Below are 15284 nucleotides of genomic sequence, written 5' to 3'. Positions count from 1 at the left end.
GCTGGTGCTCTGCTCTCTTCGAGATTCCCTGCTTTCCCTTACTCAGCTCAATCTGCACACCTAAACCTACAGAGAAATGACTGCTAATGGGTCTTCCAGGAATCAGTTAAATCCAACATGATGTAGGCTTCCTATTAGTAACCATCTATCAGTTGACTTGGACTCCAGACTGAACACTGCTCTGTGATAGAGGTTGACATGGGAACAGGACTCTTTAGGGTCCAGGATTCTGGCATGAATGAGAGTGAAAGGCTACCTTAGATGCCAACCTACGTCAATCAGCTAAATGATGAAGCCGTCAATAGCGGAATTACAATGCGTTTCAGCCAAGGACCCATCACTAACATTAAGGACAAGGAAAGAGCAATGTTTTAGCTACATTTTTTTATGGAGTTGTCTTTGACAAGGAAGGAACTGAGTACAGGGCTTGTTAAAAAAAAATACTGAACTTTAGTCAAATAGCCTACCAACCGGAGAGTGGGACAAGTGGCCTGAAGCAGCATAGCTGCTCTACTCCATACAGCTTTACCATCAAGCCCAATTGTTTGTGTGTTTAACTAAACCCGTGCCATCTGAGGTGAAGAGTGAAATAAATATAGATTGACTTACCCAGTAGCCTACTGCCGATCAGTTTAAAAAATATATATGTTGTATATGTTCATATGTTCTCAGCTGTAGGCTACAGATTTCTGGGTGCTGTGGTCTCGGCTCTCGTCCTCCAGCCTTAATCTGTCTACATTTAGGTCATTTTAGAATACGCTGTTATCCAGAGCGACTTAAGGCCAACAGTCAGTGCATTCAACTAAATTAGGTAAGACAACCACATCAGTCACATGTTGCATTACTGAAATTATTTCACATACTTCCTAAACAAACACAATAGCCTACATATTTCTGCTTGCAAAAATGAGTGGGACTGATTTTTATCGGGAAGGGACAGGAAAGTTCCGGGGTTATAGAACTGTCGTGAGATCAGGACAGGGGGGGGGGGGTGACAAGGCGGGACAGGAATTCATTTTCACTCCCGTGTCAACCTCTACTCTGTTACTGTTTCACCGTTCTGATGCAGTTTGCACCTACTTCAAAAGAGACACATGGAGCAGCTAGAGAACGGCTGTTCATTGCAGGTCCTGGAGGGCCGAGACGCTTCTTGTTTTCATCATCCTCTCCTAATAAGGGACCAATTCATACCTGGGACACCAGGTGAGTGCGGTTAATTACCAGGTGGAAACAAAAAACAGAAGTGTTTCTGCCCTCCAGGACCGGAATTGAAAAGCCCTGAGCTAGAGAGGAGCCGCTGTCACCAAATGCATTTGCGCCGTTGTTTACATTTTGTTGGTGGGCCAGGTCACTTTTTGGTGGTGTCCGCTTCACATTTTACGGAGTGTGGCTTTAAAGTGGGTCTGGTCAGTATTGATCTAAAACAGGGATTATATTAGGGATTAGGGGGTGTGACGGCTCACCAAAACCACGGTTTTCGGTCCATATTGCGTTTTTGTCAGAGTTCGTTTTCAGTACAGCAGGAAAGTTATTCGCCGTTCACGATGTTCAGCATTTACAATGTTCCTTGCATTGTCTGTTGTGACCGGATTGTTATGTTTGGCCTCTGCAGTTTTCACTCTGGTGCTGCGTTTGCAACCATGTGGGAGGTGGGAATTTACCAGTTGGATTCATTCATGTGACTTAAACTTATTCAGAAAGGCAGATTTGGATAATTGTCAAGGAGCTGTGTCAACCATGCTACAAGTACAGCTATCATGCTTGTAAACACATTTATAGTTCAAAAGCCACATTAATAGATTGCTTTTTTATACATGTTTTGTTGCATTTAACTGCCGAAAAAGCTGTTTTATAGAGGCAATTTCCTTAGTAGGTCACCATGTGGGAGAGGTAGGTGCTCAGGATGATAGTTTACCACTAGTAATTTATCAGTTTCATGGCCGTTCAAGTGGATTTTTCCCAGTCGTATTTGGTAAACATCCACTTCCCACTTAGTTACGAACGCACCATGACGCTGCCTATTTCAGTGCCAGATGCGCGTCTAGCACGGTACATCTCCCACTCCGGGTAATGTGATCGGCTGTCACTTAAGCGCAACACAAGGTGCTATGGAAAATGAATTGAGAACTTCGGCTGTGGTTTACTTATATAGAGCGTGTACTACCTGTTTGCTGAATTGGGTGTAAGATTGAAGTTAGTAATGTAGCTCGGGCACGTTCACGAGGTGCTGAAACCCCCTCTTCTCAACCACAGAGTATGCGCATATCCACGGCTATAAACCAAAGACTGTAAAAAATATATATATATATATATAAACACAGCCTACTTATCGCTCCTGTTATTTCTTTGGTCCGGTCTGATTCCACTGCCAAGGGCTGCTTGAATGGGGAGAACATTTCATTTCTTCTTTGTGTTTCTGTCTTGCTCTGGTATATGGCGGGGGGACTGTGTAAATGTGTCAACATATTTGAGGTGTTGGCAGCTGCATAGGCTATTCATTCTCGTTGAGTGTGGCGACATACTGTTAACGTTTTATCCACAACTCTATGTCCATCGCTGTTGGAAGCTACTGGGAAGCTAACATTTTCCCAAACTGGAGATTTTAAACTGATGGGGAATCCTCCTGGTTTATTGAACTCGCCATCGAACAGAACTTTTTCCCGGTTGCGACTCACAAAAGGACGGTTTGAAATGCGGCAGTTAAGATTATAATTTTGATCATAACGTGCGCATCGGCTCTAGATTTAACGGAATAGCCTGAAATGTTTTTTCAGCTCAGATTTACTTGAGGCATACAAAGCAGCTAAGGCATAGCCTATAGGCCTCGTGTGTTTATTTCATTTTTTTATGTATTCATTCTGGTTCACAGTGCGGACCGAACCAAGTTCCCTGCACCGAATTGTTCGGTACGAATACATGTACCCGTACACCCCTAATTAGGGATCATCTGTTATGCTTTTAGATAGTGAGGAAAGATAAAGACTATTTTCTCTCTCCCTAGTCCTCAAAGCTGCTGTCACTCAAGCGTCGTTACAGTCGTTGCTTCATAAGATCCTCACGGCCGGCCCGTCGGCCTTCAACATCACCACTCTTCTCTCCCAAGCAGCCCAGCTCTCCAACCAAGGTAGGACTTCTTCAGCCACAAACTGTTCTGTTTTGCTGCTGCGGTTGTTTTTTACATCCAAACTTGGCAACCTTCCTCCAACTTGCCACTGTTGATTTTAGTATTAAAAATCTGTCTAAACCAGAATTGGAAAGGTGGTCAAATGTGTAACCATATCCATGACCTCTCCCTCAAACAGCATCGATGCGTGTTTTTAGCATCTCATGTCAGTGGTTGATTTTTGTATGATTTTGCGTCAGTCTTCTTTTTGCACTGTTACACTCTGCAAAGAAGACACTGTTTTCATCTACAATTCTGTCGTAGTTAGTCCCTAACATTACTTTGAGTTGCTTTTGCCACCTGCCTACAAAATGCAGCTTTGTCATAGAAATGGTTTTTACTAAATCATTCTCCAACCTCTCTGTTAACACCAACAGCCCAGCAGTCGAACCAGTCCCCCATGTCCTTGACATCAGACGCCTCCTCTCCCCGCTCCTACGTGTCTCCCAGGATCAGCACGCCTCAGACCAACGCTGGTCACCACAAAGCCCTGCTCAGCACGCCGCCTGTCGCCTCACAAACCAAGGTACTGTCTACTCTACCCCCCCCAGCCTAAGGTAGGGCCTCTTTACCCCACTGTCCCCCTGAGTGGAGGGGATGGTAGTGAATTTGTTGACTTCATAACCCAGCTGGTCTGGGACGGGGAGTATTTACTCTTGGTGTTTCACAGTATCACGACCAGCTGTTCTAAGACCTACCCAGGTTGTTCAGCATTTATTACTGTTGTAGGGGTGTGTTTCTCTTTCAGATTTGTGTTTTTGTCAGTGTAATAAGCGTGTCATTGTCGAGGAACGTGTGTTGTGACAGCACTTGAGCAAGCAGCTCTTGTTTTCCGTGTGTCTGTCTGGCGGAATGTGTCTGCATCTTAGTCTTTAATAATGAATGTTTATCTCACTAGAGCTATTCTTATCTGGCCTCGGCTGTCTGGCTGTTGCTGGCTGGCGGTGTCGCTCGCTGGCTGGCTGGCGGTGTCGCTCGCTGGCTGGCTGGCGGTGTCGCTCGCTGGCTGGCTGGCGGTGTCGCTCGCTGGCTGGCTGGCGGTGTCGCTCGCTGGCTGGCTGGCGGTGTCGCTCGCTGGCTGGCTGGCGGTGTCGCTCGCTGGCTGGCTGGCGGTGTCGCTCGCTGGCTGGCTGGCGGTGTCGCTCGCTGGCTGGCTGGCGGTGTCGCTCGCTGGCTGGCTGGCGGTGTCGCTCGCTGGCTGGCTGGCGGTGTCGCTCGCTGGCTGGCTGGCGGTGTCGCTCGCTGGCTGGCTGGCGGTGTCGCTCGCTGGCTGGCTGGCGGTGTCGCTCGCTGGCTGGCTGGCGGTGTCGCTCGCTGGCTGGCTGGCGGTGTCGCTCGCTGGCTGGCTGGCGGTGTCGCTCGCTGGCTGGCTGGCGGTGTCGCTCGCTGGCTGGCTGGCGGTGTCGCTCGCTGGCTGGCTGGCGGTGTCGCTCGCTGGCTGGCTGGCGGTGTCGCTCGCTGGCTGGCTGGCGGTGTCGCTCGCTGGCTGGCTGGCGGTGTCGCTCGCTGGCTGGCTGGCGGTGTCGCTCGCTGGCTGGCTGGCGGTGTCGCTCGCTGGCTGGCTGGCGGTGTCGCTCGCTGGCTGGCTGGCGGTGTCGCTCGCTGGCTGGCTGGCGGTGTCGCTCGCTGGCTGGCTGGCGGTGTCGCTCGCTGGCTGGCTGGCGGTGTCGCTCGCTGGCTGGCTGGCGGTGTCGCTCGCTGGCTGGCTGGCGGTGTCGCTCGCTGGCTGGCTGGCGGTGTCGCTCGCTGGCTGGCTGGCGGTGTCGCTCGCTGGCTGGCCGGCGGTGTCGCTCGCTGGCTGGCCGGCGGTGTCGCTCGCTGGCTGGCCGGCGGTGTCGCTCGCTGGCTGGCCGGCCGGCCGGCGGTGTCGCTCGCTGGCTGGCCGGCGGTGTCGCTCGCTGGCTGGCCGGCCGGCCGGCGGTTGTCGCTCGCTGGCCGGCGGTGTCGCTCGCTGGCTCGCCGGCCGGCCGGCGGTGTCGCTCGCTGGCTGGCCGGCCGGCCGGCGGTGTCGCTCGCTGGCTGGCCGGCCGGCGGTGTCGCTCGCTGGCTGGCGCTGTCGCTCGCTGGCGGTGTCGGTCGGTGTGTGGGTCTGTGTGTCGGTCGGTGTGTCGGTCTGTGTCGGTCGGTGGGTCTCAGGGTTGGTGTCTGACTCTGTCTGTCGATGTTTCTGTCTGTGTTGGTCTATGTCTCTGTGTGGTCCAGCTGAACCTCCATGGTTCTGGTGTTTCCTCTCTAACTCTCCTACCCTCTTTCTCGGTGTGGTCCAGGTGAACAACACGCCAGTTGTGAAGCAGCAGGGATCAGCCCCCCAGCCCTCCCCACAGCAGCCCCTCCCCAGCGACAAACTGCACGGACACGACATCGCCGCCTCCCCAAGGACCCTCCAGCGCCAAGGGTTAGCCCACATTTACATTTTAGTCATTAGCAGACTATTTTTTATTTGATTCATCATTGGCTGGAGCTCTGTGACATTGTGTTGAATGTGTTTGTGTTTTTAAGATGTTTTCAGTGAAGAATCTATAAAAAATGTAATCATAATTTAGCAGATGCTCTAATCTAGAGCGATTTACAATTGGTGTTGTCAACTAACGGAGTTAAAACAACAATTTATCATTGCTACAAAGAATCTTCAAGAAGCTCTTGTGTTCATTTCAGACTGATGTGAAGAGAAAGCAGAGAACCTCAAGGGGTGACGTACAATGCCATGATCATGCCTTGTAAAACACTGTTTACACAATATTTCAATATGTAGTGTTGAGGTGCCACCTACTGGTGGGTGGACAACAAGTATTTTATATATTATTGCGAAGACCCTATTGCAGGGTTCCCAAACTGGCGGGCCAGCAATTTTGAGGGCAAATATTGCTGACCTGCCAGTTGGGGAACCCTGCAATAGGGTCTTCGCAATGATTTATCAAAGATTTATATATATTTATATTGGACCTGAGATGCAAAAAGTCCCAAATGCAATATCCCAAGAAGGAAGTGACCCTACCTAATTAATGCAAAAGTTAAATTTGAACTTCATTCATGAGGAGAGAGAATGCAGGAGACAGTCCACTAATAAAGCAGGCAGCGGACCATTTTTTTAGGTGCTGAAATGTAAAGCTGCAATCGCAGCGCAATCAATAGGAGGTGACCAGCGCCTGCTGCAGAAAATATAGCTAACTTGTTACGCAAGTGGCGCCAAGCAACAGATGGAGGAAAAACTACCACAGTCGAGTAATTCACTTCCACAATAATCTTCATTTTAATTTGACTTTACAACAAGAGGCCTTAATTGGAGTGTTTTTTCCTCCGTGCCAAGGCCCATATAAAATAACTTGACCTACCTCAGCCAGTTATGTGGCTTAACAGCATCTTTCACAAGAAAAGAAAAATGGCCTAATAGAAGTGGGATTTTATTTTATTTATTAGGCCTACTTACAATTTGCAACTGGCAAACAAGGTAGCATCCTACATAAAACAATCATTTAAGAAAGAAAGGTGGTGGGCAATGTCCGTCTGTATCGGGAGTCTCGGGATAACCTGCTCCTGTAACGACAAACAGAAAATAGTGTCAGCATGAGACCTGAAATAGCCATGGATAAGCACATAATTAATAATGTTAGTAGCCTATATGATTATTTATTAAATACTGCGTTAGTTACTTAATGGGAAAAGTTGCATTCCCCCCCCGGACATGATCTTGTGGGTGTCTGGTGAGAGGGATGTGATTTTGATGTGCAGGCATTCTTGATTGTGTTCATAGAGGTTATACACCTGCATTGCTTGCTTTTTGGGGATTTTAAGCGGGGTTTCTGTACAGCACTTTGTGACATCAGCTGATGTAACAAGGGCTTTATAGATACATTTGATAGAGGAAAAGAAGGACTCGCAGATGTAAGTCGAACCAAACATTGTTAGCACATAGCACAATAAAGACATTTGTATTTTATGTTCCTCTGAGCATGCCAGGACTCGGCACTCCTGAGCGCATCCCTGATTTGGCTCGATGTTTGGAATTCATTCAGCTCAGTTTGAATTGCGGCCTCATCCAGCGAGGGTGTCGTTTTCTTGCCCCCTGGTACCTCTGCCTGTCGTTTCTTCAGTGTGCTGAGGCGCGGTAGACTTCCAGAGGACAAGTCCAAATTGAAAACTCAAGCTTCCTGGTAAAGGCCTCAAGTTTTTCCACCATGTCCTCGACTGTTTTCCCTCTTCCTTGTAAATGCAGATTTAACCCGTTTAAGTGACAGAATGTCAGCCAAACCAGCTATATTATAGAGGAATTCTTCAATTTCCAGAATACGAAGATGGTCAGCTGCTGTCCTCATTTCGCTTTTTCTGACGAAATCCACAACCTGGTCATGCAGCTCACAGAATCGCTCTTGATCATTTCCTTTACTCTGACAGCGCACGTTGTTGTGAAGCAGGAGATCATCGTGGGTGGCTTTCTCTGATTCTATCACAAGCTCGCGGAAAACACGGTGGTGTGTGCTTGATGTCCCCCTGACAAAGTTGATTATGCGCATGACTTTATCCATCACATCTTTTAGCTCAGCGTTTAGTCTGACACACAGCACACTCTGATGAGTGAGACAATGCAAGCCATTCATTTGTGGGGCGATTTCCTTCAACCTGCTGAACAGGCCCATGTGTCTGCCCACCATAGCAGGAGCCCCGTCAGAGACCACAAAGTTTTCTAATGACAGGCCATGCTGCGTAAATAATGGTTCCAGCTTTGTGAACAGGATGTCCCTGGTGGTGTGTCCGTCAAGGGGAATCAGTGCCAGTTGCTCTTTAAAGTCATTTCCATGAAACTAACAGCCAAATACACAACTGTACTACATCGGTGTTGTCAGTACTCTCATCAATAGCCAGGGGAAAATGCTCAGCCTGACTGAGCCCCTCCAGAACAATCCTATGTAGAGGTCGCCCGATTATGATTTTTCAACGCCGATACCGATTTATTGGAGGACAAAAAAAAACGATGCCGAATCTTTTTTTAATTTTTTTTTTAAATTATTATTTTTTTATATATATATGTATATGTATATGTATATGTATGTGTATGTGTATATGTATATATATATATATGTATATATATATATGTATATATATATATGTATATATATATGTATATGTATATATGTGTATATGTATGTATATATGTATATATATATATATATATGTATGTATATGTATATATGTATATGTATATATGTGTATATGTATGTATATATGTGTATATATATGTATATATGTGTATATATATGTATATATGTGTATATATGTGTATATATGTGTATATATGTGTATATATATGTATATATGTGTATAAATATATATATGTGTATATATATATAAGTGTATAAATATATATATGTGTATATATATATAAATGTATAATTTATTTGTAATAATGACCATTACAACAATACTGAATAAACAGTTATTTTCACTTAATATAATACATAAATAAAATCAATTTAGCCTCAAATGAATAATGAAACATGTTCAATTTGGTTTAAATAATGCAAAAACAAAGTGTTGGAGAAGAAAGTAAGAAAGCTAAGGTTTAAGTTCATTGCTCAGAACATGAGAACATATGAAAGCTGGTGGTTCCTTTTAACATCAGTTTTCAATATTCCCAGGTAAGAAGTTTTAGGTTGTAGTTATTATAGGAATTATAGGACTATTTCTCTCTACGATTTGTATTTCATATGCCTTTGACTATTGGATGTTCTTATAGGCACTTTAGTATTGCCAGTGTAACAGTATAGCTTCCATCCCTCTCCTCGCTCCTACCTGGGCTCGAACCAGGAACACAACGACAACAGCCACCCTCGAAGCAGCGTTACCCATGCAGAGCAAAGGGAATAACTACTCCAAGTCTCAGCGAGTGACATTTGAAACGCTATTAGCGCGCACCCCGCTAACTAGCTAGCCATTTCACATCGGTTACACCAGCCTAATCTCGGGAGTTGATAGGCTTGAAGCACAGCAAAGAGCTTCTGGCAAAACGCAGGAAAGTGCTGTTTGAATGAATACTTACGAGCTTGCTGCTGCCTACCACCGGTCAGACTGCTCTATCAAATCATAGACTTAATTATAACATAACACACAGAAATACGAGCCTTAGGTCATTAATATGGTCGAATCCGGAAACTATCATCTCGAAAACAAGACGTTTATTCTTTCAGTGAAATACGCAACCGTTGCAAATTGCACAACCTTCAATGTTATGTCATAATTACGTAAAATTCTGGCAAATTAGTTTGCAATGAGCCAGGTGGCCCAAACTGTTGCATATACCCTGACTCTGCGTACAATGAACGCAAGAGAAGTGACACAATTTCCCTAGTTTAATATTGCCTGCTAACATGAATTTCTTAACTAAATATGCAGGTTTAAAAAAATATACTTCTGTGCATTGATTTTAAGAAAGGCATTGATGTTTTATGGTTAGGTACAGTCGTGCAACGATTGTGCTTTTTTCGCAAATGTGCTTTTGGCGAAGTTGGCTGTCTTTGTTAGGAAGGTTATGCTAGATGTTGGAAAATTGCTGTGGGGACTTGCTTCCCTTCAGCCACGAGCATTAATGAGGTCGGGCCATTAGGCCTGGCTCTGTCTGCGTTCCAGTTCACCCCAAAGGTGTTCGATGGGGTTGAGGTCAGGGCTCTGTGCAGGCCAGTCAAGTTCTTTCACAGCGATCTTGACAAACCATTTCTGTATGGACCTGGCTTTGTGCACGGGGGCATGTCATTGTATGCTGTAGCATTAAGATATCCATTCACTGGAACTAAGGAGCCCGAAACATTATAAAACAGCCTCAGACCATTATTCCTCCTCCAGCAAACTTTACAGTTGTCACTATGCATTCGGGCTGGGAGTCTTCTCCTGGCATCTGCCAAACCCAGATTAATCCGTCGCACTGCCAGGTGAAGTGTGATTCATCAATCCAGAAAATGCGTTTCCACTGCTCCAGAGTCCAATGGCGGCGAGCTTTAGACCTCTCCAGCCAATGCTTGGAATTGTGCATGGGGATCTTAGACTTGTGTGCGGCTGCTCGGCCATGGAAACTCGTTTCATGAAGCTCCCGACAAGCAGTTATTGTGCTGACGTTGCTTCCAGAGGCAGTTTGGAACTCGGTACTGAGTGTTGCAACCGAGGACAGACTATTTTTACGCGCTAAGTGGTTCAGCACTCTGCGGTCCCATTCTGTGAGCTTTGGTGTCCTACCACTTCGCGGCTGAGCCGTTGTTGCTCCTAGTCATTTCCACTTCACAATAACGGCACTTACAGTTGACCGGGCAACTCTAGCAGCGCAGAAATTTGGCAAACTAACTTGAGGGAAAGGTGGCATCCTAATACGGCGCCACGTTGATACTCACTGAGCTCTTCAGTAAGGCTGTTCTGCTGTCAATGTTTGTCTATGGAGATTGCATGGCTGTGTGCTCGATTTTATACACCTGTCTGCAATAGGTGTGGCTGAAATAGACGAATCCACTAATTTTAATGGGTGTTTTGTGGTATATATAGTGTATCGTATGTTAACTTTGAGCTGGATTGCTTGTTTTTGCAATTTCGTTTTTTTCTATCTGCGCACGTTAGCATATTTAACTAGCAGCATCTGCAAATTTGTTGTTACTTGTGCTAATTGTTTTAACCTTCTGGTAATAGATGCCCAATGGGCTTTTTTTCCCTTTGTTGGTGCCAACTTGTGTATTAAACCGGTAAAATAAGGGAAAGGGGGATACCTAGTCAGTTGAATGCTTTTAACTGAAATGTGTCTTCCACATTTAACCCAACCCCTCTGAATCAGAGCGGTGCGGGGGACTGCCTTAATCAACATCTACGTCTTTGACGCCCTGGGAACAGTGGGTTAACTGCCTTGCTCAGGGGCAGAACGATAGATTTTTACCTTGTCAGCTCGGGGATTCGATCCAGCAACCTTTCGGTTACTGTCCCAACGCCGCCCCACTACCTTTGTACTTGTTGATCTTATTCTGTGGCGTTCCGTTTTGTCCGATTTTATCAGTTTGACCCTCTCCTACAGTCTCCTCTGTTACAACAACAAAGTTGGCGATAGTGTTATTACAACAGAATAATTAACCCATAATATGCAGAAATGGACTGAACCCTCTCCTGTCATTCCACAGCAGTCAGAGGAGTCCCTCCCCAGGTCCCAACCACGCCCCCCCCAGTAGCAGCAGCAGTGCCCCCACCACACCCTCCAGCTCCTCCACCCGGCCAGCCTCCTGCTCCTTCACCCCAACCCTAGCGTCACACTTCAACGAGAATCTCATCAAGCATGTCCAGGGCTGGCCAGCCGACCACGCAGAGAAACAGGTAGGTTACGCATCCCAGTAATTGTATGTATGTATGTATTAGTTTGTTTTTATTTTAACAGGTTGTCCAATTTGATAAAATACCTGTTTTTCAAAGTAGATCAGTAAAGAGCTATATATAGATTTTAGCAGTATTTGAATACCTGATTCATGTCGTTATTGTGATGTGAACCTACATTCATGCTTCGGCTACCCCAGGCGTCCAGGCTACGTGAGGAGGCCCACACCATGGGAAGCATCAACATGTCTGAAAATTGCACCGAGCTCAAAAATCTGAGATCCTTAGTTCGAGTCAGTGAAATTCAAGCGACATTGCGCGAGCAGAGGTAAGATTCCAGACCCTAATTGCCATGGTAACATCGCAATATGTTAAATTATTACAAATATTTTGTCAACTAATAAATGTTTATTTTTTACTCTTTCCTCTAGGATATTATTTTTGAGACAACAAATTAAAGAACTTGAAAAGTTGAAGAATCAGAATTCCTTCATGGTCTGAGGACTTGACTTGAAGAGTGGAGAGGAAAGGGGGGAGAGACCCATTGCACATGGTTGGAAGAGAGCTCTTGGTTGGGAGAACCATTGTGTTCTTGTTCTGTGCCCAGTCTTAAAACTTTTGAGCTGCAGTTGGATTGGCTTTGGACCACTGGACTGGGCTCTGAGAGGGCTGGGTTAGGTGGAGAGAGTCTGAGTGGTTGATGGTTGTTGTGGAGGAGAAGAGCGGAGAGAAGGGTTAGACATGGCTTGCATCCCAAATGGCATCCTTTTCAATTTATACTGCGCTACTTTTGAACGGGGCCAACAGGACGCAACCATGGTTGGTTTTGTTTGCGCCCTGGAGATGTAGATTTCTTGTAGATGTTATCCATGTTGTAAATATGTTTTGTAGATGACTGAAGCCATGGAAAGCCATGTTTATCAAAGCTTTTGACATCCAAACTAGTCAACATTATGCCCGAGGAATCAACAGCTTAATAAGTTCATAGCCGCCTTCATGTTAAACGCATCAGTCGGATATGTCCCAAATGGCACCCTATTCCTTATATAGTGCACACTATTCCCTATATATAGTACACTACTTTTGACCGGAACCCTATGGGCCGTGGTCGAAAGTACACTATATAGGAAATAGGGTGATGTTTGCGAGCCAGGTACCCATCTCCACCATCCTCCTAAAAAGGTTAATCATGCCTGGTTGCAATGGTTCAGAGATCTGTTTGTTCACAGCTCACAGTAGCCAAACCAGTGCCTGATGGTGTGATGGGGAAAAAAATAATGAAAGAAAGGACAGCAATGTTGTGCTTTTTTTTTACATCAAGGATAATTCCCGATGCTAGTCCCTCCGTAACCCTGCCCCTGGCCACACCCATTACATGCCGAAGCCCAACCCCCCTGGTCTAGCTCTTCTGAGGAGCCTCACAGCAGTTGTCTTTCTAAAACCCTCTTGTTGGTTTTTTCTTTCTCCAAAACTTTCCAGCTAAGTTATTTTTGTATTTTTTGGGGGGAGAACTGTACTTTTATTAAATGTGAGGTGGCACCATCTCGGTTCAACTAAGAGTTCATTCCTATGTACATTTGATAAGGTAATAATGGAGTTTAAGAAGAGGTTATTAAAAAAAACAAGTTTTATTAAAAAGTTGCAGTGATTAGTATATCAGAATGTTATAAATTATTGCTACACATTTTCCTTTGCACACTGTTGTGAGTGAATGAGTGCGAATGAGAGCTATTAAAGAAGTGGTTTGGGGGGCACTACCGAGGCAAGGTATGGGGTGCGTCTGAAATGGCACCATATTCCCTTTTTTCTGCACTACCTTTGACCAAGGCCCATTAGCAAGACTGAAATGGAGAAGACAGCAATGTCATCGTTTTCAAGATTCTTCAGCAGGTGCACTGGGAGCCAAATGGAGCGTCCGGTGAACTTTCCTGAATGACGCAATTGGAGCTCTTGGCATCCATTTGTCTTCTCTTTTAGTCTTCCTGCCCATAGGGACTGGTCAAAATGTAGTGTACTATATAGGGAATAGGGTACCATTAGGGACGTAGGCATGGAGATTATGATCGCTGCCCCACACACCATGGTCAGAGGTCGAGCAGGGCAATGACAGCCAGGTCACAAGGTCAAATGTGAAATGTACGTATTGTAATAAACATGCTAAACTCAAGCGAGCACTGGTTATTTTATTAGAGTTTTCTGTTAGGTTTTACATTGTATTATTACTATTATAACTCTAGTGCCTTGTTGAAAGTCTTAAGTCACACAGCCTCTGACATGGAAATAAATGTACCAAGTTTGTTTTCGGGTTTGATCAGTAACAAAGATATTCAATAAGCATGTCATGCATCAATCTACATAGGGTTGTTTTGGCACTCCAACCCAGAATTGCATCTTTGTATATGTTGTGTTTGTTCCCCTGTTCACTCTCAGAACGGGAACAGTGTTTCTATCCCAAATAGCACCCTATTCCCTGTGTAAGTGCACTGCTTTTGACTGGGGCCCATATGACTCTTGTCAAAAGTAGTGCACTATTTAGGGGATAGGGTGCCATTTGGGAACCATACGTGTCCTCAGCTGTGACGTGTTTTTCTCCACTGTTCTATTATTCTAGTGAGTCTGTGATTTGAGCTGCACCAACACATTCAGTAAATATGACCACATTGCTTTGTATATTGTTTTCCTCTGACTATATTGAATAAAATAAATCAAATATGCCTCTACAGGACCAAGTTGTCTCTGTTTTGCACATCGAATTCAGTTATTTTTGGTTAAAGTGCTTTGTGCTGACCTTGCCTGAGTGTCAGTCTGTGCTACCATGTTTACTCATTGTCATGTCAGACATGTTTGACTTGGCAATGACCGCAATGGACTAGGTAAGAGCGCAAACTGATCTGGGACCAGGGTAGTTTGTTCCAATGTTCACACAATGAACATGTTAAATGTGTCCGATTTAATATTCCATTGTATTCAGTCCGGTGTATCCAAAATAAATGAACGCCACACAACTAGAGATTATTTGAACCCTTGCAACAGAGACCCATATGTGCATTTTTAGATTATAACGTATTTTGTTTCTTAGAACGCATATAACGGTTCTTGTCATTGTGACCGTTTGAATAGTCCTTTTATGTTGAAGATGTGAATATCATAAGTGACTGCTGCCATTAGGAAGCTGGCAAGGCCTGCCAGTCCACCCTCTCCCTACTCATGCTTATCTTCTAGTTGTCCTGCTTTCCTTTACCCAATGATACTCACCATTTAATATTCCTGTTTTCCTTCCCTTGACCCAGTTCCTACTCTAGATTTCTCTCCTCTACAGGACAAGGAACCCTCTTAAAATCAGTAGGTCTACTGAGAAGGGATCCAGTTAATGTCACTGAATACAAGGAGTATGGAGACTGCAAAGGCATAGTTGAAAGGAGGTAACAAGTTATATTTTACATTGAACAGAACACACACCACACCAATGTTTCACACATGAAACCAAAGGAATGCCAAAAAGAGTTGAACCTTGAGCTAGTCTAGGCTACAGTAGTGTCACTGATTCTACTTATCGGTAGATGGCGCTGTTGTCTTTCCCACATGATTGCACACCACAAAGAACCAGGTAGGTTTGCACAATGTGATTCTTGTACGTTTCCTTAATTTATGACGCTTGTACACTATATCAAATAATTCATCTAGCTCTCTTTTCTTTTTATACTCTGTTGCCAAACTTTGTAATAACCATTTTCTCTCACTAGAACTACAAGATCACTGGACCGTAGAGTAGACCGCAGTGCTGAAATTAAGC

At 45.1% G+C, this 15284-nt stretch overlaps 1 protein-coding gene across 1 annotated transcript in view; it reads left to right on the top strand.

Moving 5' to 3' along the window:
• Positions 1–14216, top strand: part of LOC129822842 (WW domain-containing adapter protein with coiled-coil-like) — a 42006-nt gene extending 27790 nt beyond the window's left edge. The window contains exons 8-13 of the mRNA XM_055881290.1: positions 3002–3124; positions 3541–3689; positions 5431–5558; positions 11305–11494; positions 11692–11819; positions 11923–14216. Coding sequence (XP_055737265.1) covers positions 3002–3124; positions 3541–3689; positions 5431–5558; positions 11305–11494; positions 11692–11819; positions 11923–11992 — 788 coding nt within the window. The 3' untranslated portion in view covers positions 11993–14216. The remainder of the gene's footprint in view (positions 1–3001; positions 3125–3540; positions 3690–5430; positions 5559–11304; positions 11495–11691; positions 11820–11922) is intronic.
• The last annotated feature ends 1068 nt before the right edge of the window (positions 14217–15284 follow it).

This window comes from Salvelinus fontinalis, chromosome 25 (genome assembly GCF_029448725.1).
Source record: "Salvelinus fontinalis isolate EN_2023a chromosome 25, ASM2944872v1, whole genome shotgun sequence".
In the NCBI taxonomy this organism is placed as follows: Eukaryota; Metazoa; Chordata; class Actinopteri; order Salmoniformes; family Salmonidae; genus Salvelinus; species Salvelinus fontinalis.
Note: the sequence above shows the minus strand (reverse complement) of the source record. Positions and strands in the feature narration are given on the sequence as shown.